Source organism: Balaenoptera borealis (genome assembly GCF_965194805.1).
Source record: "Balaenoptera borealis genome assembly, chromosome: 15".
Taxonomy (NCBI): Eukaryota; Metazoa; Chordata; class Mammalia; order Artiodactyla; family Balaenopteridae; genus Balaenoptera; species Balaenoptera borealis.
This window is the reverse complement of record NC_138871.1, coordinates 71,975,743-72,000,103: the sequence shown is the minus strand read 5'-3', so window position 1 is coordinate 72,000,103 and position 24,361 is coordinate 71,975,743. Positions and strand designations below refer to the sequence as shown.

General features: G+C 36.3%; 1 protein-coding gene and 1 long non-coding RNA gene across 32 annotated transcripts in view; one reads left to right on the top strand and one right to left on the bottom strand.

Annotated features, from left to right (window-relative positions):
* Positions 1–24,361, top strand: part of LOC309611905 — a 348,213-nt gene that overhangs the window by 125,795 nt on the left and 198,057 nt on the right. The gene's annotated exons all lie outside the window — the stretch shown is intronic.
* The window catches only part of DTNB (dystrobrevin beta), a 252,130-nt gene that overhangs the window by 201,878 nt on the left and 25,891 nt on the right, over positions 1–24,361 (bottom strand). For 29 of the 31 annotated variants that reach the window (XR_014234821.1, XM_082356910.1, XM_082356899.1 and 26 more), the window contains exons 3-4: positions 15,307–15,387; positions 11,486–11,699 (exon numbers count right to left, since the gene is read on the bottom strand). Coding sequence is in view for 30 of the 31 variants with exons in the window: in XM_082356910.1 (XP_082213036.1) it covers positions 11,486–11,699; positions 15,307–15,387 (295 nt within the window). In the remaining variant the exon portion in view is untranslated. Of the gene's footprint in view, positions 1–11,485; positions 11,700–15,306; positions 15,388–24,361 lie in introns of those variants that run through there. The other 2 variants (XM_082356892.1, XM_082356885.1) reach the window with 2 other exon arrangements.

The following is a 24,361-nucleotide window of genomic DNA, read 5'->3' as shown; positions in this document are numbered from 1 at the left end:
CTGAAAACCAAAAGAGAAAAGAAAAGAAAGAATATCTTAAGAGTTGCCAGAGGAAATTGACAGATTACCATCAAAGCAGCTAAAATTATATCCACTATTGATTTCTCATCAGAAATTATGGAAGCTAAAAAAATACTAGAACAATATTCTTAAAATGTTGAAAGAAAACAACTGTCAACCAAAAACTCATATACCAAATGAAAATATTCTTAAAGTATGAGAATGAAATTTTCAAACGAAAATTAAGACGACATGCCACAATCTGACCTGCAGAAAGGAAATGCCAAAGGGTGTTCTTCAGGCAGAAAGAAAAGAATTCCTGACGGAAGCTTGAAAATGCAGGAGCAAGTGAAAACCAACAAAACTATTTAAAATTAATTATTAAATTAATATTTAAATTAATTAATTTAAATTAATATTTAAATTAATTAATTTAAATTAATATTTAAAATTAAGCAGACACTATTTTATTATACAGTCAACATCATTTAGTTTACCTATAAATTAAATGATGCTCACTGTATGAAAAAATTAATAAGGCTTGCTTGATTTTAAATATATATAAAATAAAAATACACAATCTCAATGACATAAAAGAATGGGTAAATGAAATTAAAGTGTCCTAAAACCAAAATGGTATAGAAACACATCAGTCTTTGCATTACCTAGAAAGAGAGTAATGGTACCAATTAATCTTAGACTTTGAAAAATCAAGAATATGTACTGTAATCTCTAGGGTAAAAAGAGAGAGATGAAGGGAGAGCCTACAGATTAAAAGAATCTTAGAAGAATATCAATCAACTGCAGGGCGACCTTCAAGATGGCAGAGGAGTAAGAAGTGGAGATCATCTTCCTCCCCACAAATACATCAGAAATACATCTACATGTGGAACAACTCCTATGTAACACCTACTGAAGCCTGGCAGAAGACCTCAGACTTCCCAAAAGGGAACAGACGCCCTCAGGCGACCTACACGCAAAGGCAGGGCCAAATCCAAAGCTGAACCCCAGGAGCTGTGCGAACAAAGAAGAGAAAGGGAAATCTCTCCCAGCAGCCTCAGGAGCAGCGGATTAAATCTCCACAATCAACGTAATGTACCCTGCATCTGTGGAATACCTGAATAGACAACGAATCATCCCAAAATTGAGGTGGTGGACTTTGGGAGCAACTGTAGACTTGGGGTTTGCTTTCTGCATCTAATGTGTTTCTGGTTTTATGTTTGTCTTGGTTTAGTATTTAGAGTTTATTATCATTGGTAGATTTGTTTATTGATTTGGTTGTTCTCTTCCTTTTCTAATATATATATATAGATATATACTTTTTTTTTCCTTTTTCTCTTTTTATGAGTGTGTATGTGTATGCTTCTTTGTGTGAGTTTGTCTGTATAGCTTTGCTTCAACCATTTCCCCAAGGGTTCTGTCTGTCAGGTTTTGTTTTTTTTTTTTTAGTAAAGATTTTAGCACTTGTTATCATTGGTGGATTTCTTTTTTGGTTTGGTTGCTCTCTTCTTTCTTTTTTTTTAAATTACTTTTTAATTATTTTTATTTTTAATAATTTGTTTATTTTTTATTTTAATAACTTTCTTTTTATTTCTTTGTTTTTTTTTATTTTTTTCTCCCTTTTCTTCTGAGCCATGTGGCTGACAGAGTCTTGGTGCTCCGGCTGGGTGCCAGGCCTGTGCCTCTGAAGTGGGAGAGCCGAGTTCAGGACACGGGTCCATCAGAGACCTACCGGCTCCATGTAATATCAAACGGCAAAAGCTCTCCCAAAGATCTCCATCTCAATGCTAAGACCCAGCTCCACTCAACGACCAGCAAGCTATAGTGCTGGACACCCTATGCCAAACAACTAGCAAGACAGGAACACAACCCCACCCATTAGCAGAGAGACTGCCTAAAATCATACTAAGGTCACAGACACACCAAAACACATCACTGGATGCAGTCCTGCCCACCAGAAAGACAAGATCCAGCCTCATCCACCAGAACACAGGCACCAGTCCCCTCCACCAGGAAAGCTACACAACCCACTGAACCAACCTTAGCCACTGGAGGCAGACACCAAAAACAACAGGAACTACGAACTTGCAGCCTGCAAAAAGGAGACCCCAAACGCAGTAAGTTAAGCAAAATGAGAAGACAGAGAAACACACAGCACATGAAGGAGCAAGGCAAAAACCCACCAGACCAAACAAATAAAGAGGAAACAGGCAGTCTACCTGAAAAAGAATTCAGAGTAATGATAGTAAAGATGATCCCAAATCTTGGAAATAGAATGGAGAAAATACAAGAAACGTTTACCAAGGACCTAGAAGAACTAAAGAGCAAACAACGATGAATAACACAATAAATGAAATTAAAACTTCTCTAGAAGGAAACAATAGCAGAATAACTGAGGCAGAAGAACGGATAAGTGACCTGGAAGATAAAATAGTGGAAATAACTACTGAAGAGTAGAATAAAGAAAAAAGAATGGAAAGAATTGAGGACAGTCTCAGAGACCTCTGGGACAACATTAAACGCACCAACATTCGAATTATAAGGGTCCCAGAAGAAGAAGAGAAAAAGAAAGGGACTGAGAAAATATTTGAAGAGATTATAGTTGAAAACTTCCCTAATATGGGAAAGGAAATAGTCAATCAAGTCCAGGAAGCACAGAGTCCCATACAAGATAAATCCAAGGAGAAACACGCCAAGACACATATTAATCAAACTATCAAAAATTAAATACAAAGAAAAAATATTAAAAGCAGCAAGAGAAAAGCAACAAATAACACACAAGGGAATCCCCATAAGGTTAACAGCTGATCTTTCACCAGAAACTCTCCAAGCCAGAAGGCAGTGGCAGGACATATTTAAAGTGATGAAAGGGAAAAACCTACAACCAAGATTACTCTACCCAGCAAGGATCTCATTCAGTTCGATGGAGAAATTAAAACCTTTACAGACAAGCAAAAGCTAAGAGAATTCAGCACCACCAAACCAGCTTTACAACAAATGCTAAAGGAACTTCTCTGGGCAGGAAACACAAGAGAAGAAAAAGACCTACAATAACAAACCCAAAACAATTAAGAAAATGGCAATAGGAACATACATATCGATAATTACCTTAAATGTAAGTGGATTAAATGCTCCAACCAAAAGACACAGACTGGCTGAATGGATACAAAAACAAGACCCGCATATATGTTGCCTACAAGAGACCCACTTCAGACCTAGTGACACATACATACTGAAAGTGAGGGGAAAGAAAAAGATATTCCACGCAAATGGAAATCAAAAGAAAGCTGCAGTAGCAATTCTCATATCAGACAAAATAGACTTTAAAATAAAGACTACTACAAGAGACAAAGCAGGACACTACATAATGATCAAGGGATCAATCCAAGAAGAAGACATAACAATTGTAAATATTTATGCACCCAACACAGAAGCACCTCAATACATAAGGCAAATGGAAACAGCCATAAAAGGGGAAATCGACAGTCACACGATCATAGTAGGGGACTTTAACACCCCACTTTCACCAATGGACAGATCATCCAAAATGAAAATAAATAAGGAAACACAAGCTTCAAATGATACATTAAACAAGATGGACTTAATTGATATTTATAGGACATCCATCCAAAAACAACAGAATACACTTTCTTCTCAAGTGCTCACGGAACATTCTCCAGGATAGATCATATCTTGGGTCACAAATCAAGCCTTGGTAAATTTAAGAAAATTGAAATCGTATCAAGTATCTTTTCCGACCACAGCGCTATGAGACTAGATATCAATAACAGGAAAAAATCTGTAAAAAATACAAACAAATGGAGGCTAAACAATAAGCTACTAACCAAGAGATCACAGAAGAAATCAAAGAGGAAATCAAAAATACTTAGAAACAAATGACAATGAAAACACGACGACCCAAAACCTATGGGATGCAGCAAAAGCAGTTCTAAGAGGGAAGTTTATAGCAATACAATCCTACCTCAAGAAACAAGAAACATCTCAAATAAACAACCTAACCTTACACCTAAAGCAATTAGAGAAATAAGAACAAAAAATCCCCAAAGTTAGCAGAAGAAAAAAATCATACAGATCAGAAATAAATGAAAAAGAAATGAAAGAAACAAAAGCAAAGAAAATAAAACTAAAAGATGGTTCTTTGAGAAGATAAACAAAATTGATAAACTATTAGACAGACTCATCATGAAAAAAAGGGAGAAGACTCAAATCAACAGAATTAGAAATGAAAAAGAAGTAACAACTGACACTGCAGAAATACAAAGGATCATGAGAGATTATTACAAGCAACTATATGCCAATAAAATGGACAACCTGGAAGAAACGGACAAATTCTTAGAAAAGCACAACCTACTGAGACTGAACTAGAAAGAAATAGAAAATATAAACAGACCAATCACAAGCACTGAAATTGAAACTGTGATTAAAAATCTTCCAACAAACCAAAGTCCAGGACCAGATGGCTTCACAGGCGAATTCTATCAAACATTTAGAGAAGAGTTAACACCATCCTTCTCAAACTCTTCCAAAATATAGCAGAGGGAGGAACACTCCCAAACTCATTCTACGAGGTACCATTATCCTGATACCAAAACCAGACAAAGATGTCACAAGAAAAGAAAACTACAGGCCAATATCTCTGATGAACATAGATACAAAAATCCTCAACAAAATACTAGTAAACAGAATCCAACAGCACAGTAGAAGGATCATACACCATGATCAAGTGGGGTTTATCCCAGGAATGCAAGGATTCTTCAACATACACAAATCAATCCATGTGATACATCATATTAACAAACTGAAGGATAAAAACCACATGATCATCTCAATAGATGCAGAAAAAGCTTTTGACAAAATTCAACACCCATTTATGATAAAAACCCTCCAGAAAGTAGGCATAGAGGGAACTTACCTCAACATAATAAAAGCCATATATGACAGACCCACAGCCAACATCATTCTCCATGGTGAAAAATTGAAAACATTTGCTCTAAAATCAGGAACAAGACAAGGCTGTCCACTCTCACCACTATTATTCAACATAGTTTTGGAAGTTTTAGGGGAACTGGACAGCTACATGTAAAAGAATGAAATTAGAACACTCCCTAACACCATACACAAAAATAAACTCAAAATGGATTAAAGACCTAAATGTAAGGCCAGACACTATCAAACTCTTAGAGGAAAACATAGGCAGAACACTCTATGACATAAATCACAGCAAGATACTTTTGGACCCACCTCCTAGAGAAATGGAAATAAACACAAAAATAAACAAATGGGACCTAATGAAACTTAAAAGCTTTTGCACAGCAAAGGAAACCATAAACAAGACGAAAAGACAACCCTCAGAATGGGAGAAAATATTTGCAAACGAAGCAACTGACAAAGGATTAATCTCCAAAATTTACAAGCAGCTCATGCAGCTCAATATCAAAAAAACAAACAACCCAATCCAAAAATGGGCAGAAAACCTAAATAGACATTTCTCCAAAAAAGATATACAGCTTGCCAGCAAACACATGAAAGGATGCTCAACATCACTAATCATTAGAGAAATGGAAATCAAAACTACAATGAGGTATCACCTCACACCGGTCAGAATGGGCATCATCAAAAAATTTACAAACAATAAATGCTGGAGGACTTCCCTGGTGGCACAGTGGTTGGGAATCTGCCTGCCAATGCAGGGGACACGGGTTCGAGCCCTGGTCCGGGAAGATACCACGTGCCGCGGAGCAACTAAGCAACTAACCGTACTGAGCCTGCGCTCTAGAGCCTGCAAGCCACAACTACTGAGCCCACGTGCCACAACTACCGAAGCCCGCACGCCTAGAGTCCGTGCTCCGCACAAGAGAAGCCACCGCAATGAGAAGCCCGCGCACCGCAACGAAGAGTAGCCCCCGCTCACCGCAACTAGAAAAAGCCCACGCACAGCAACGAAGACCCAACGTGCAGCCAAAAATAAATAAATAAATTAAAAAAAAAAAAAATGCTGGAGAGGGTGTGGAGAATAGGGAACGCTCTTGCACTGTTGGTGGGAATGTAAATTGATACAGTCACTATGGAGAACAATATGGAGCTTCCTCAATAAACTAAAAATAGAACTACCATACGACCCAGCAATCCCACTACTGGGCATATACCCTGAGCAAACCATAATTCAGAAAGAGTCATGTACCACAATGTTCATTGCAGCTCTATTTACAATAGCCAGGACATGGAAGCAACCTAAGTGTCCATCGGCAGATGAATGGATAAAGAAGATGTGGCACATATATACAATGGAATATTACTCAGCCATAAAAAGAAACGAAATTGAGTTATTTGTAGTGAGGTAGATGGACCTAGAGTCTGTCATACAGAGTGAAGTAAGTCAGAAAGAGAAAACAAATACCATATGCTAACACATATATATGGAATCTAAAAAAAAAAAAATGGTTCTGAAGAACCTAGGGACAGGACAGGAATAAAGATGCAGATGTAGAGATTGGACTTGAGGACACGGGGAGGGGGAAGGGTAAGCTGGGACGAAGTGAGAGAGTGCCATGGACATATATACACTACCAAATGTAAAATCGATAGCTAGTGGGAAGCAGCCGCATAGCATAGGGAAATCAGCTCGGTGCTTTGTGACCGCCTAGAGTGGTGGGATGGGGAGGGTGGGAGGGAGACGCAAGAGGGAGGAGATATGGGGATATAAGTAAATGTATGGCTGATTCACTGTTATAAAGCAGAAACTAACACACCATTGTAGAGCAATTATACTCCAATAAAGGTGTTAAAAAATAATAATAAATAAATAAATTTTTTAAAAAATCAACTGCAATACATGGACCTTATTTGAGTCTCAAATTAAACAACATAAAAAATAAAAATTTATAAGAGAATTAGTGAAATGGATATTTTAACATATTAATGAATATTTATTAATTTTCAGGTGGGATAAGGGCACTATGGTAATAATTTTTTTAAGGCATCCCATCTTTTAGAGATATGTATGCACTGGAATATTTACATATGAAATGATAATGACATGTGAGATTTGCCTTGAAATAAGTCAAGAAAGTGGGGAGAAGGGAGGCAGAGAGCCTGGGGATATAGATGAAATAAGATTGGCCACGTATTGGTAATTATTGAAGCTGTGTAACGGGCACATCGTTACTATAATATTCTTTCTATGTTTGTATATGTTTGACATTTTTTGTTAAAAAACATTTTATGAAGAAGACATCTTAAGAAAAGTAAAAAACATCAAGCTATAAATTGGGAGAATATATGTGCAACACACATAATCAAGAAAGGATTGTTATCTAAATTATAGGAAGAACTCTTACAAATCAATATAAAAAGAAAAAATAACACACTAGAATAATGGGCAAAAGACACAATGAGGCATTTCACAGAAGTAATAAATATGGCCAAGAAACATATGAACATGCTCAGTAATCAAGAAAATGCAAATCAAGATAACAATGAGATGTCATTTAGCAAAAACTAAAGGCCAAGAATTCTAAGGCTTACAGAATGTGAATCAAAAGGATCTCTTATGTATGGGTACGATTTGGAAAAATAATTTGATACTTTCTAAATATCAGTTCAGAGTAAAGCTGAGCTTTCATATACCCCACAGCTCAGCAATCCTATTCCTCAGTTTAGAACCAAGAGAAACACTTGGAAACAAATAAGAATATTCCAAGCAGTGTTGTTTCTTAGAGTAAAAATCTGGAAAACACCAGAATGGTATAGAAATACAACAGAATGTTATATAATAGTTAAAACAACTGAACTATAGATAAATGCAACATGAATGAATCTTTAAAATATGTTACTGGCTGAAAAAAATAAATCAGATAATAGTACATCAGTATGGCACTCTTTTTATAATTGTAAAAATATTTAAAATTAAACAATACTTTATTTATGCCCATACATGTGGAAAAAAATGGTTTTTAAGACACCAGGAAATGATAATACAAAATCAGAATAGGGTTCGCCTTAGTTAAGTGTAGGTCAGTGGGATGGGTTAGGAGAGATAAATGTAAATTATTGTCAATATTCAAGTTCCTGGGTTAGATAGTGGGTTGGTGGATGTTTATTATTTCTAAGAATGAATGAGGGAAAAAAAGAGTATATGAAAAAAAATCACTTAGAAGCTATAGCAGTAGTCCAGGCAAAAGATGATGCTGGTGGCCTGGGATGGTAGCAGTGGGGATGGAGAGAAGTACATAGACCTGAAGGATATTCAAGACGTAGAAATGAAAGAACTTGGTAACCTACTGGATGTGGGGGCTGACGGAGAAGGAAGAGTTATAATGACTCTCAGGTTTAAGGAACAGGATGGAGAGTAGGACTATTTAACAAGAAAAGGAACCACAAGTTTATAATGCACTTCAAGGAGTTTAGTAGTGAACACTATGGTCATCACCTTCGTATCTAGTCCAACCATCCCCATGATGAGGCAACACAGGGTGAGGGTGAGAATTTAACTATCCTCTGCCCCAAAAGCACAAATCCTTTGTTTCAGCTAAAAAGCCTACCACTTACACATACGTGGCCCATACGCACATATCTGGAGGGAGGCTCAGGTACTTTTGTTCAGTGTTGAAATAAAACTGGTTCTCTCCCCCACCTAGACTTGACAGGAAGCATTTAGTAGCTATAGCAGGCATTTTTTGAAGTCAGCATAAGGATGAAGCTAATAGAAGAGAAGGTCAAAGCCAAGACCACTATAAAGACATGCAGGGATTGTCCTGTGGCCCAGTGGCTAAGACTCCATGCTCCCAATGCAGCGGGCCCAGGTTCGCTCCCTGGTCAGGGAACTAGATCCCACATGCTCCAACTAAGAGTTTGCATGCCACAACTTAAGATCTCGCATGCCACAACTAAAAGATCCCCCATGCCACAACTAAAGACCCAGCGCAGCCAAATAAATAAATATTTAAAAAAAAAAAAAAAAAAAGAAATGCAGCCAGGGCCCTGATTCAACCACGATCCTGTCTCTGGCTCCTCTGTTATGTGAGCCTATTGCTCCAGTTACTGTGAAAGCCCATCTGAGTAGGCTTTCTATTGCTTATAGCTGAAGACGTGGAACTAACACCGAGGTTGGAAACAGAAAGGAGGTTTATAAATCCCAAGCTCTAAATCACTAAATCAGCTCAACTGAAGAAGAGGAAGGAAGGTTTCCTATCCCTCACACTGGGACTTTGGATATCCTTGTTATCAAAAAAAAAAAAGAAGAAAAAAATGTTGGTTAGAGCATCACCTGTTGTACCTTTGGACCAGACCATGTACCTATGGTACTGTAACTGTGGTACTGAGGACCTAAAAGAGGAAGAAACTGAGGCTAACAGAATGTTTTGGCTATTCCTCAGAGCTTAAAGTCTACACACAGATGTTTATAATATCATTCTTCATACTTTTCAATGTTTTTAATTGTCCAATGTGAAATATTTTAAATCTAAGTATTAAAAAAATTAATTCCTAAGAAAATACATGCTTAAGGGAGAAAAGTCTTAGATCCTATTTGTTTCTGATGATTGTTTTAGGGTCTCACAATCTATTATAATAATCAGAAACAACCTGACCAAAAATTTGACTATGAATTTGGAGGTGAGGGAATTTAATAATTAAGTAATTGCTGTATTCAAATTTTAACTTTGAGAAATTATGAAATACAAAAGCTTGAAAAGATCAATTAAAATTATAGGAATTCTACATATCAAAGGGACTCTCCAGCTTAAATAACAAAGTGGCCAATCTATAAAAGAGACTACTACTTTTGGAAGTATTTAACAACAAAATGCCCTGATTTTCAAAAATAAAATTCTGATAACCAGATCCTTTCTTTTTTCCAGTACATGAAAGCCAATTTCAAATTTCCAGAGAGCTAACTAAATAAGCTCTTATCATATAAAGATTTCAAGGTTAGTAAAGATGTGATGATTTATTCTGATGCCCACGGTCAACATTTTAAACAGGATATGACTTGAGAACTACCAAACTCACCCCTGCCATACTATATTCTTTACTCTTAACTCATTCATCTCTTTTTGTTTTCCTAGTTCTCTTCAGTGTGCCCTCCTGCTGATTTACTGTCTGTTTTTTCTTTTCCTTTGTCTCTTTCTGCCTGTGTCCAGCTTTCTCCGACTGTGTCCCAGGACACCTCTGTACCTTCTGCCCTTACCTTTGGTCTTCCCATTCTCCCTTTGGCTATCTCTTCACTCTCTCTTCTCCTCCCTTCTTTAGCCGTAGTACTTATTTGATATAATTATGGAGTCAAAGTTTATAATCTCTGCTTTATCATTTTTAGGCTCTAAGATGACTTTTATTTCTGACTTTAAAAAGTTTCTTAAATTAATTTGTGTTGTGTGGCCCTGAATTGACTTACTCAGTGAGTCAGTGTCACGATAAGGTGCTGCTTACTCACCACAGAATAATGGTTTTTACTAAGGTTTTTAGATCAGAATAGTCATTCCTTGGACAGTATAAACTTAACCTACTGGATTAACTGCCCAAAAAATGGCATTAGAATGCTGGGACATATGCTGCATGTACACTCATGTTTTAAAAATTCAAATTTCTTTAAATAATTTTTTATTAAATGGATGGAATATCTAATTCGATAACATCTTAGAAAAATGTGAATTTAGTGAGTGCCTATGTTGTGACTTGGCCTTGACACTTGTATGGTTTTACCATTAATTCACAGAACCCTCAATATTATAAAGTATAACTAATAGCATTCTACAAATACATGAACTCATTTTCCTACAGAGAGAAAAATGAAGCAGAGAGAATTAACCCATCCAAATCAGATTGCTGATACTACAGCAGGGATCAGACATCTGAACTCCTGGTTCCCGGAAAATAAATATTAACCTCTGTGCTTCCATCATCTATGATTTCTTTTTTATTTTTTATCATACCAACTTAATTCTCCATAAATACAAATATAACAACTCATTTCTGTTTTAATTTGGAGGACTTTTAGTTTTCTTCTATTGTTTTAAGGTTTAGAACACAATGTTCTACATTGAAAAAAATTAAAATAGAATCCTAAACATAAATAAAGAGAAAACAAGATACTGTAGTCTAAAGGCAACTGCTATTACATAATAAAGAAAAGTTAGTTTAAAAGTCAAATAGAAAGCCTCATAATCAAATGTACAACTTGGCTATATTTCACTGGATAGAGAACAGCTATATTAAGGTACTGACAATTTTACCAAACAATTATGTCTCAAGTGTTGTGAATCTCCCTAATGTTACAGAGGTTAATATGTGACATGCCCCAAGACAGTAAGTCACTCTGGCATTTAACCAGTCTTTAGAAGGGACTTGTACTAATTCATTTCCCTTTTAACTGTGATTCTAAGTTGACAACCCTTGGCAAGGCAGTACAAAAGAAGGATGATTAGAAGAGAAACATTCTTAAAATGGATTAAGCAGGGCAGGTACTAGCCTGTCATATGCAGCAATCATAAAGTTGAGGAGGAGGCTGATGGACTGTTCCACACTGATTTGGTGAGTAGAAGGAAGGCGCTTGTTCAGCTGGTAGTAGATGGATGAGATGACGGTCTCGAGGCGAGACACACTGATCTCAGTGGTATGGTCCAGTGTATTAAGGCCATTGTCTCGGAAGGCTTCAATCATGTTCCAGATATCAACAAGATGGACTGGAACACAAAGAAAATAAACTTTGTGTCTATTTTGCCAACACAAACTCTGTGTTTACTTTGTAACTTTTTCAACAATTCAAAAGTTTTAATTCAGCAGAAAGATATAAGAACTTTACATTTATTTACATTTAATAGAATAGTGAAGGGTGGCAGAATATGTCACCCCAAGATATGCCACTTTGGCATACGGAGTAGTTTGAGCTAAAGACACCTGAAAAACAGAAGATGCCAAGAAGGACACTCTGACCTCCCCTTTTCTTCCCAAAGGCAGGAAATAAAAGTCCCATGTGAAAAATGCCCTCCCTTTTCCAAGAGGAAAGAAACATCCTCGTCACCAGAGACAGTGAATTGAGTCTGAGTGAAATCTGCAGACTTCATTATAATAACTCTTTAGTCTCCTGACATATTTTAGTTATTTTTTCACAACTGCCACTCTTTGTTCAACTTAGTACATAAGCACTTAGGCCTACTCACTCCTTTGGGTTTTCATTTTCCTATGGGGGCTCCCATGTACATGTAAAAATCCACATGCTTTTCTCCTGTTAATCTGTCTTATGTCAATTTAATTCTCAGGCTCCGCTAGAGACCCTGAGAGGGTAGAGGTAAAGTTTTGCCTCCGCTTTGTAGCTTCAAAAATACACAATGCAAAATGTAACAGAACCTCAAAGAGACAAATTCACAGGCTTTGTGGGAGATATTAACACACCTCTCTTAGCAAGTGACAGAGCAAACATACAAAAAAAATAAGTACAGTCATAGACAAACTTACAACTAACAAGGCAGGCATAATGGACACTATATGAAGTCCTGCCCCCAGTGATTAGAAAATACGCTTTATTTTCAAGAACACAAAGAACATGTAAAAAAACTGACCTTATCCTGAGTCATAAAACTAATCTCAATAAATTTTAAAGGATTAAAATCATATAAGCCATGCTCTGTGATCAAAATGAAATTAAGTCAGAAATCATTATCAAAAAGAAAACTTTTAAAATAAACTTTATCTTTAGAAATGAAGAAACACACTACTTGGAAACTTCCTTAATCTGATTAAGGATATCTACAAAAAACTGCAGCAAACATATTACTTAATAGTAAAATGTTGAAAGCTATTCCTCTGATATTGGGAATAAGATAAGAAATGCCCACTGTCATCATTCCTATCGTATTTCAAATCCTAACCTATATAAATATGCAGTAATTATCAGTACAAGTATTGGCAATAAATGTAACTGTCATTATTCAGAAATGACAAAATTATACACATTGAAAATCATAAAGATTCTACATGTATATCACTAAAATTAATATTTGAGTCTAGAATGACAGCTAGATACAAATCAAGATATGAAAGTCACTGTATTTCTAAATATACACCAGGACTCAGGAATAAATCCAATAAAGGATGTGCAACATCTCTACCAAAAAATATATAAATTAGCAAAACTTAAAGACCTAAATAAATGGAGGGATATACCAGGTTCACAGAAATGAAATCTCAACAATGGAAATACACCAATTCTCCCCAACTTGATCTACAGATTCAGTGTAGTCCCAACAAAATCCCACAGGGCTATACATTAAAAGGCTGAATTTTATTATATGTAAATTACACTTTAAAAAAAAAATGAAGGAAAAAAATCCCAGCACAATTCTTTGTTTTTGTTCATTTTTAGTAGAAATTAACAAGCAAATTCTAAAATCTGTGTGAAAATAAATGTAAAAAGGCCAAGAATGTCTCAGACAATCTTAAAAAGTAAAATAGAACAAAGTACCCAGAACGTACTATAAAGCTCTAACAGTGATTATTGGTACTAGGATAGACAAACAGGCCAATGGAACACAAGAGTCCAAAAGCAGATCCTCTCACATATGGACACAGCTATGAACATTCTTGTACATTTCTCCTAATGAATATGAGAAAAAGACTTTTTTAGTAATGAAGAAAAAGGATGGTCTTTTCAATAAACAGTGTAGGGTCAACTGAACATATATATGGAAAAAACTGAAATCTGACTCCTACTTATACTCTGGAGTAAAAAAAAATTCAGGTGGACTGAAGAATCATATGTGACAAAATAAAGCTGCTAGAACAATGCATCTTTTACTTTATATTACTAATGCCACTAGCCTGGCTCAGTCCACACATAGACTACTGTGTTCCAAGAATAATTATGGGAAGAAGTATAAAAATGGTAGTTCCTATAGGACAGCGGTTTTCAAACTTTTTGACAACAACATGCAAATATACTTAAATCAACACACACACACACCTCTAGATATATAAAAAACACGTTTCACAAAATACTTTACCACATAAGCTAAGTTTTGACTTTTTTTTCTTTCTCTTTTTTTTTCTCCATTACATGCTTTAAATTCTGGCTACAGCTCACCAAAACAGTTTCAGAAACCATTAACAGGTCACAACCCATAATTTGAAAAAAATGCTTTGGGAAACCAGAGAAGAAACATGACTTCGGTCTAGGATGGTATGGTAAACTCTTTGGAGAGAATTTTAAGCTAGGATTTTTGAGTAGGACTTAAAGTAGTGTAGAAGTATTTAAATATAAAGTGACTTGTCCAAGGTCACGTGTTTATAATAAATGACAAACAAAACCTGGAGTAAAACAGGTTTTCCCATTCTAAGGCTAATGTTCTTTCCATTACACAAAACAGTTTTTCATTAATACACACACACACATATCTGAGAAAAGTACAATAATTCTAAGTTAGTTCATCTGCACACAAATTAAGAAAGATTTAATATGCATTTTACAAATATTTTAATTTACTTATTTTATAGCAATTGTGGAAGCAACTGCTTATAGAAAAGGCTGATTTGTGTTATATTAAGTTTAAACAAGAAAGTTAATTTTTATTATACCTTTATCAAAATATTAGTTTTTCTTTCCCTCCAGAAGCTGATAAACTGTATTAATTTTACATAAAACTTTTTATTAAAAACAGTGACAAGGAGAAATCAATTCTCCCATTTAAAGAATTAATTAATCTTGGGACTTCCCTGGTGGCGCAGTGGTTAAGAATCCGCCTGCCAATGCAGGGGACAGGGGTTCAAGCCCTGGTCCGGGAAGATCCCACATGCTGTGGAGCAACTAAGCCCATGTGCCACAACTACTGAGCCTGCACTCTAGAGTTCGTGAGCTACAACTACTGAGCCCACATGCCACAACTAGTGAAGCCCACGCGCCTAGAGTCCATGCTCCACAACAAGAGAGGCCACCGCCATGAGAAGCCCGCACACCGCAAGGAAGAGCAGCCCCCGCTCACCGCAACTACAGAAAGCCCGCACACAGCAACAAAGATCCAACACAGCCATAAATAAGTAAATAAATAAAAAAACAATATTTTTAAAAATAAAGAATTAATTAATCTCAAAACTAGTTACCTTATTGAGTTTCTTAAATATTTTGAGGGACACCCAGAATAAACTAACAAGCTCTTTCCATTACAAAGCTTATATTCTGATAAACACTTAAGACAAAATAATTCAATTAACATCACAATATGACTAAAACACATTAAAATCTTCTATATTATCAAGAGCTCTAGCCAGTCATCATAGAAACAAGTAGAAATGACTTACGGTTGCATCGTTTTTGTATAAATCGCAATTTGCAAGCTGTTCTGTAAGTTGATAGTCGTATGACATCAAAATTCTGAGCACCTGAAAAGGGGCAAATAAAAAATCTTCAACTAGAGTTACCATTTAATTTCCACATGCTGGGGAAGTGACTCTATTCCATTGTGTTGGCACAGTCTATACATAACATATCAACGAGGCCCTCTTTGGATAAAACACAAAGTGGGGAAGAAGGGTTAAAAATGCTTTCTGCGTGCCCACTCCATGTCAAGCACGATGCCAGCAGTTTTGCCTATATCATCCTGTCTGCTAGCCTAAGAAAACTGAGGGGAGGACCACTCATGACTTGAGTGAATGAACTACGTATTCCGCAAAATGAAGAAAAGTGGTATAGTAGGGAAGGCCCTAGCCTAGAGTCAGGAAAGCTAAATTCCAGCCCCAGTCTGACCACCAACCATAGGCCATGACCGTAGCCATGTTACATCCCTTCTTCTCAGCCTCAGTGTCCTCATCTATAAAATGAGGGAACTGGACCAGCTGATCTCTAAGTTCCCCTTCCAGGTCTGTGGCAGCCTGTGTTTTTCAAAATAGGGACACAACAGTATTTCCAGACCAGTATTTTTTTTTTTTTTTTAATTTATTTATCTCTGGCTGCGTTGGGTCTTCGTTTCTGTGCGAGGGCTTTCTCCAGTTGCGGCGAGCGGGGGCCACTCTTCATCACGGTGCGCGGGCCTCTCACTATCGCGGCCTCTCTTGCTGCGGAGCACGGGCTCCAGACGCGCAGGCTCAGTAATTGTGGCTCACGGGCCCAGCTGCTCCGCGGCATGTCGGATCTTCCCGGACCAGAGCTCGAACCCGCGTCCCCTGCATTGGCAGGCAGACTCTCAACCACTGCTCCACCAGGGAAGCCCCCAGACCAGTATTTTTATGTGCCTCTAGTATGCTGCCCCTCCCCATCAAGAACTAAAGATTATTTCCCTCCACTTGCACCTGAGGACACTGTGACTGCCTCAATGAATAGAGTGTGGCAGAGGAACACTGCCTGACTTCTGAAGATGGGCGATAAAATGTGGGACAGCTTGTCTGTGCTCTCACTCTCTCAGGATGCTTGCCCTAGGAACCTGGACACCATTGTTGTGAAGAAGCCCAAACTAGCTGATATGGAGAAACCACACAGAGACACTGATACCCAGAGAAACTGAGTCTGTCAGCTGAAAGTCAGTAGCAATTACCAAACATGTAAGTGAGCAAGGCAACAAGTGATCCAGCCCTGAGTCTCTGAGTCTTCCAACGGAGGCCTGAGACATCATGCAGCAAAGTCAAGACATCAGCACTGGATGCTGTTCTAATTTTAGACCCAAAAAAGGTATAAACAAAATAAATGACTGTTTGGGGATAAGTAATACATAGCCATAGTAACTAGAACAAAGCCTAAATTATATGAATCTATAAATCAAACTTTGTTTTCATTTCAAAATTTGCTGTAAGTCTCCTTGAATTTTAAGGCCACTTCAGGGAACTCTGGCCTCCAGTGTGTTTTTTTTTTATTTCACCTATGCTGCCTTTGTAAGATCTGGCAGCAACTTTTGACTCAATAAAGGGAAAGTGAACCAGCACAAATTATCTTCTACCAATACTTACAGTCATCTCTCATTTCTGCTCATAGAAGAAAAAAAAAGGAAGGATTTTTCCAGGTTTTTGGTGAAAGTAATATTTATTGACCAAAAAGTGAAGCAAAGATTTCTCTTAATCTCACTTCAATCAACCCTTACCTTGATGTCACGATTAAAATGATTTCCTCCATCACCTGGTTCTCACAAAATTTCTACCCTTCTATACATACACGTGATAGTCCTATTTTCTTTTTTTTAATATAACAGGTTTTTTGAAATATAATTCACCCATTAAAGTATTCAACTTAGTTGTGCAACCATCACCACAGTCAGTTTTTAGAACATTTTCATTATCTCAAAAAAGAAACATCTTCCCCCTATGAGTCACTTTGCCCATTTTTTAACTGAGTTGTCTTTCATTATTGAGTTATAAGTACTTTATATGTTGTAGATACAAGTCCCTTATGAAATATATGATTTGCAAATTTTTTTTTCCCATTCTCTGAGTAGTCATTTCACTTTCTTGATCGTATCTAATGGGGCACAAAAGTTTTTAATTTTGATAAATCCAATATATCTATTTGCTATTTTGTCACTTGTGCTTTTGGTGTCATACCTGAGAAGGCTTTGCCTAATCTAAGTTCATGAAGATTTGTACCTATGTGTTCTTCTAAAAGTTTTACAGTTTTAGATCTTACATTTAGGGCTATGATATATTTTTAGTTAATTTATTATGCAGTATGAAGCAGAGGTTCAAATTCATTCTTTTGCATATGGATACCCACTTGTCCCAGAACCATTTGTTCAAAATACTATTCTTTCTTCATTAAATGGTCTTGGTATCCTTGCGAAAAATCAAGTGACCACAGATGTATGGGTTTAATTTTGAACTTTCAATTCTATCCCACTGATTATACGTCTATTCTCATGCCAGTACCACACAATCTGGATTATTGTGGCTTTGTAGTTCTCAAATTCGGAAGTGTGAGTCTTCCAACTCTGTTCTCTTTTGAGACTGTTTTGGCTACTCTGGGTCGAATTTCCATATGAATTTTAGGATCAGCCCATCCATTTCTTCAAAAAAGCCAGTTTTTTTACAAGGACTGCAATGAGTTTGTGGATCAATTTAGGGGATACTGCCATCTTAATGATAAATCTTCTGATCCTTTAATACAGGATATCTTTCCATTTATTCAGTCTTCCTTAATTTCTTTCAACAGTGTTTTGTAGTTTTCAGAGTATAAGTTTTACACTTGTTTTGTTAAATTTATTCAGTCTGATTTTCTTTTACTCATTTAGTTTCATATTACTATCTCAGCCTAAATATTTTAAATTTGAACCATTAAATATTAATTATTCAAAACCAAACCAATAATTTTAAGAAAGAAGGCCAACACATGTCCAAGAGCATTTAATAAATAACCCGTCATTAAATCACTGCAGGTAATTTTAATGTCTAAACATTTATTTCTATGAAATATTTTTACGAGAAACACTGATAAAACGAATATTAACAGCTAGGAAAGGAAAGTTCCACCCCCATCTGATCAAACAGAAAAATTACTAATCTGATCGATCAGACTTGTGCAGGGTATTTATTAGGCCATGCTTGCTAGTGGAAAAGTAACTATAGAAAAAAGATAGTGCACCTGGTATAACTCACTGTTTTCAGACTCCTTCTCCAGTGCAGAGTCAGACGTGTCACCACAAAAGATGAAATAGAGCAGATATCACACAAGTCCAAAGCTAACTAGTTTAGGAAAATAGGAAACTCCAAATGCTTCAGACCAGTTTGCCAGAAATCTCTACACTGAAGTTTCAGGAACTAGTCAAGAATCAAGTATCACTCTGCTTTCCTTTGCCAGTCTGATCCTTGTGAAAATATATCACTCTAAATGTATTGAGGAAAATGTAGAGAGAGCAGTGGGATGTTACAGGATTCAGAAATTCTAAGAAGTCCTGGCCAGAGCATCATTTTTTAAAAATCTAATAGCAGTCCAAATCCAAAAATAATTTCTAAAACTTAAGATATAATCAATAACCTTAGAACTTCATTAAAATCTTATTGTACCAATATTCAACCAAACTTCCCATATGTTTCCCTTCTTCTGGAGCAGTCATTTTCCCTGATTTATATAAGGAGAATCCTCATACAGTGCCTAAGAATAGCCTTCACTTTTTTAATACTTCCCCTGTGTAAGTGTCACATTAATTTCCTGATCAGAAAATATGGTAGTTTGGCAAATACAAAATAGAAAAGCCCCCAGTGAAGAAACTGAAATGACTGGAATATCACTTTGGGAATTCTGAACTAGAAATGCTTACTCTTCATTATCATTCATTTCAAGAATATTTCACTAAAAGTAATACAATAAAATGTCATTTTTATACTAATATCAGACAATGTTTCAAGCCCATCCAGAAATTACAGAGGTTTTCCCTGGTGGTGCAGGGGTTAAGAATCCGCCCGCCAATGCAGGGGACACAGGTTCGAGCCCTGGTCTGGGAAGATCCCACATGCGGCAGAGCAACAAAGCCCGCGAACCACAACTACTGAAGCCCACGCACCTAGAGCCCATGCTCCGCAACAAGAGAAGCCACTGCAATCAGAAGCCCGTGCACCGCAACAAAGAATAGCCCATGCTCACGGCAACTACAGAAAGCCTGCATGCAGCAACAAAGACCCAACGCAACCAAAAATTAATTAATTAATTATTTAAATTTAAAAAAAGAAAAGAAATGATACAGAGAGCCCTAACTAAATATCCAGGCAGAACTCTGGCCCCAGTAAGAAAGCCCAGTGAAATTCGTGAACAGACAGGGAACCAATGGGACACTGGGTACCCAAGAGGTACAGAAGAAAGATAGGGAGAGGATAAGAAAGGATTAAGCCTTCTTTGCACTTTATGGCTCTCTTTATTCATGAGAATGGGATATGAATGTTCTATAGTATAACCAAATCCCAAGGAAAGCAAAGAGTCATATGGAAGGGTTTTATTGTATCTGCTTGTATCAGAAGCTTATATCAAAATCTCCAGGGGAGGAAGCTGGAATCTTCATTCTTAACAAATGCCCCTAAAGAGTCTTATAATCAAGCTAGTTTTGGGAAACACAGGACTACCCAACTCAACTTAAAGGTCTAGCTCATGCACCTCTCACATTTTACCACACACTCAACTCCAATCAGTCTGGACTACCTATAATTACCCAAACATACCAGGTCCTGTCACCTCTGGGCCTTTGTAAGTGATAGTGCCCCAGCCCTTCCTTCTCCACATTATTGGGCTGACTCAGCCAAGACATCACTTCCTCCCAGATTCCTTCCTGGACCCCCCTTGCTTCCCCCATCATGGCTCCTACTGTGCTATCATCCCTTGTTCCCACTTCCAGGAAAACAAGATCCATGAAGGCAGAGACCATTTTACTGTTGTATTATTCATTACTATATGTCCCAAAGTAGGACATAATAAAACTAGCACCTAAATATTAATTGAATGAATAAATAACTGAAAACTGGGAAGTTCTGGGTTGTCTGGTATAAAAAAGGCTTTTTCCCAAAAATATACAAAGTAATGTCAAAAGGTTATACAACTGCAGACACTAGCAAGGAAAGGCTGATGGAGGGAGATGATAAAAGTCGTGGGGAAGCCAACCCCTTTTCCTGTGTAAACGTGCTGATGCTTTTAACTTTCTTCAGGTAGGGCAGAGCACTCCAAACTGTGTTCCAGGAAGCCATAGGATTTGATGGAGGTGCTCAGCAGACTAATGAGAGGTATAAGGAAGTAAACGTACTTTGTTGAAAAATGAATCTAACTGGGGAGATGAGGAGGAAGGTAGGAGAAAGGGGAGAAGGGATTATAAATCTAATAAATGTAAGTACAGTAACATTTCTGAATTGTCCAAAAACTTTCACAAGCACTTCTAATTAGGAAAAAAAATTTTTTTCAAAAAAAATATTAGTCTGAATAAGCAACAAATATGAACACGAATGACTTCCTCATTTTTTTCTTGGCAGTACAATTAAAAACCCTAGGGACCAAAGATGAAGCCAGAGGTCCCAGCAGAGAGGAAGGTACAAATAAAACCAAGATCACTGAAGGGTGACTCTCTCAGTGGGTGAACTAGGAAAAAAAGTTTAAAAATCCCACAGAAGGAAATGGCTGTGACACATGCCCGGCTCCACCAAGATCTGGATTTAAATTTTTGTAAATAATGGCAAACAAAGAAAGTGATAACCAAATAGGTTGGCTAAAACAAAAATGGATTACACAAGATAAAAATAAAGTCTAATTTGTGGAGTTCAAAAGATAATACAAAAAAGAGCATATATTTCATAAAGGAGGTACTCTAACACATTCTAATAATATTCTTGTATTACTTTGAACAAAGTTATAAATATTGATATGATTTGGGCTTCATTTTAATTGATGTTAAAATTTCTGGAGTAACCACAAAAAGAACAGAAAAAGAACATACAACTCACAACTAAGTAGAGGGAAAAAGTAGAATGGAGGGAAGCTCAATTCATCTAAGAGAAGTCAAGGAAGGAGGGAAAAAAAACAGAGAAAGGACAAAACTGAAGCAGAAAATAAAATGGAAGAAAAATGAAACATATCAGTATTCATAAAAAAGGTTAAACAGAATAAAGTCTTCAGTGAAAAAGCCAAAATTGTCACAATGGTTGTTTTGTTTTTTTTTTAAATAATCTAACTTATGCTGTTTACAAGAGATACATATATAACATAAGGATACAGGGGAAAAAATTAAAGAATAAATGGATATATACTGAAAAATCTACAAACAACAAATGCTGGAGAGGGTGTGGAGAAAAGGGAACCCTCTTGCACTGTTGGTGGGAATGTAAATTGATACAGCCACTATGGAGAACAGTATGGAGATTCCTCTAAAAACTAAAAATAGAACTACCATACAACCCAGCAATCACACTACTGGGCATATACCCTGAGCAAACCATAATTCAAAAAGAGTCATATACCACAATGTTCATTGCAGCTCTATTTACAATAGCCAGGATATGGAAGCAACCTAAGTGTCCATCAACAGATGAATGGATAAAGAAGATGTGGCACATATATACAATGGAATATTATTCAGCCATAAAAACAAACGAAATTGAGTTATTTGTAGTGAGGTGGATGGACCTAGAGACTGTCATACAGACTGAAGTAAGTCAGAAAAAGAAAAACAAATACCATATGCTAACACATATATATGGAATCTTAAAAAAAAAAAAAAAAGGTTCTGAAGAACGTAGGGGCAGTACAGGGATAAAGATGCAGACATAGAAAATGGACATGGGGAGGGGGAAGGGTAAGCTGGGACGAAGTGAGAGAGTGGCATGGACATATGTACACTACCAAATGTAAAATCGATAGCTACTGGGAAGCAGCCGCATAGCACAGGGAGATCAGCTCGGTGTTTTGTGTCCACCGAGAGGGTTGGGATAGGGAGGGTGGGAGGGAGACGCAAGAGGGAGGAGATATGGGTATGTATGTACATGTATAGCTGATTCACTTCGTTATACAGCAGAAACTAACACACCATTGTAAAGCAATTATACTCCAATAAAGATGTTAAAAGAATAAAAAATAAATTAAAAATAAAAAAGATATATACTGTTCTAGGCATGCTAACCAAAAGAAAGCTGGTATAGATATATGAATATACAACAAAAGAAACTTTGAAGCAAAAAAGCATTACTAGAAAAAAAAAGTTTACCTATATAATAATAAAAGATTCAATTTCCCAGGTAGACAGAACATTTTACTATATATGCATCTAAGGACAAAAGCTTCAAAACACTGACAGAACTACAGGGGGGAAATTTTAAATCCATGTTCAAAGCAGAGATTTTTAACATCTTCCAGTAATTAAGATCAAGCAGTCAAATCAGTAAGGACAAAAAGATTTTAATAAAACATAACAAGCTTGATCTAGATAATACAGAAATCATACACATTATTTTCAAGCACTCATGGAATATTTAGAAAAACATATAACATAAATATCAACAAATACAAAAATTCTAGAACATCCTTCACTCCCTGACCCATAATCCCATTAAGCTAAACATCTTTATTATTAAAACAGACATTCATCTACGAATTTAAAAGGATACTTCTCATTAATCTACAACAGAAATTAGAAAACACAGAGATCTGATAATGAATATAGTATATATCAGAACACATGTAATACAAATCTAGAAAATCACAGAAAAGTATATTCTTCAATGCTTACATAAGAAAAAAGTCTGAAAATAAATGGCCTACATTAGAAAAAGAAAAATAGAACTGCCTAAAGTAGAAAGAAGAAAATAATAAACCACGTAATAGCATGAAATAATGACACAGAAAACAAAGATACATAGAGAGGACCAATAAAGCCAAAGTTCCTTGAGAAGACCAATAAAAGTGGCAAAATTCCGGAAAAGGAAAAATTCTGGAATCTCTGAGCATGGAGGCCTGGCATCAAGTATTTTGTAGACTCATCTAGAAAGTTTTTACTTTAGCACCAGAGTTGAGAGATTATCACCTTTCCTTTTTCTTAGTAATGTTACATCATGTAAAAATCGTAAACTATCAAATTATTTGTACGTAATTTATTCCACTCCTCCTTTAATAAATATTTATTGAATTGCTGGGGCTACCATGATAAATATATGTGATTCTTACTTTCATGGTGCTTAGAGTCCAGAAGATAAAATATTAAGCAAAGAAAGAACAAACTAATTTCATCACTGTTCAAAATAGGAAATTAAAAGATACTGTCTAAAAATAGAAAGGCTTAAGAATACTACTGAAAGTCACAACGATAAAGGTAACACAAGATAAAAAACACAACCTATCTAAACTATTAAATTACTATGACCTCTTTCATGCTACAACAGCAGAGTTGAGTAGCTATGACAGAGAACTCATCATATGGCCTGCAAATCCTAAAATATTTACTTTCTGGCTCTTTAAGAAACAGACTGCTGGCCCCAGAACTATGTATGTTAAGAGAGTAAAGGAGAAATATATTATATGTCACTGTATCATCTCAAGAGAAGCAGAAAACAACTGATAAAATTCTATACTCATTCATGATTTAAAGAAAATAACAGTAATAACTCTTGGTAAATTAGGACAGAAAAGTAGATCCTTCACCTGATGAAGGGTACAAAACCTACAACAAATATCATTTTAATAGTGAAATATTACATCCATTCCCATTCAAGTCAAAAACAAGACAAGAATGCCTGCTATCCTCCCAACTCTTAAATATAATACCTGAGGTCCTAACCAGTACAGTAGGTCATGAAAAAGAGGTATACGGATTGCAAAAATAAGAGTCAAAATGGTCTTTCTTTAAAAATAATGCAGTTCCATAGAATGTACACCACCAAGAATGAACCCTAATGTAAACCATAGACTTTGAGTGAT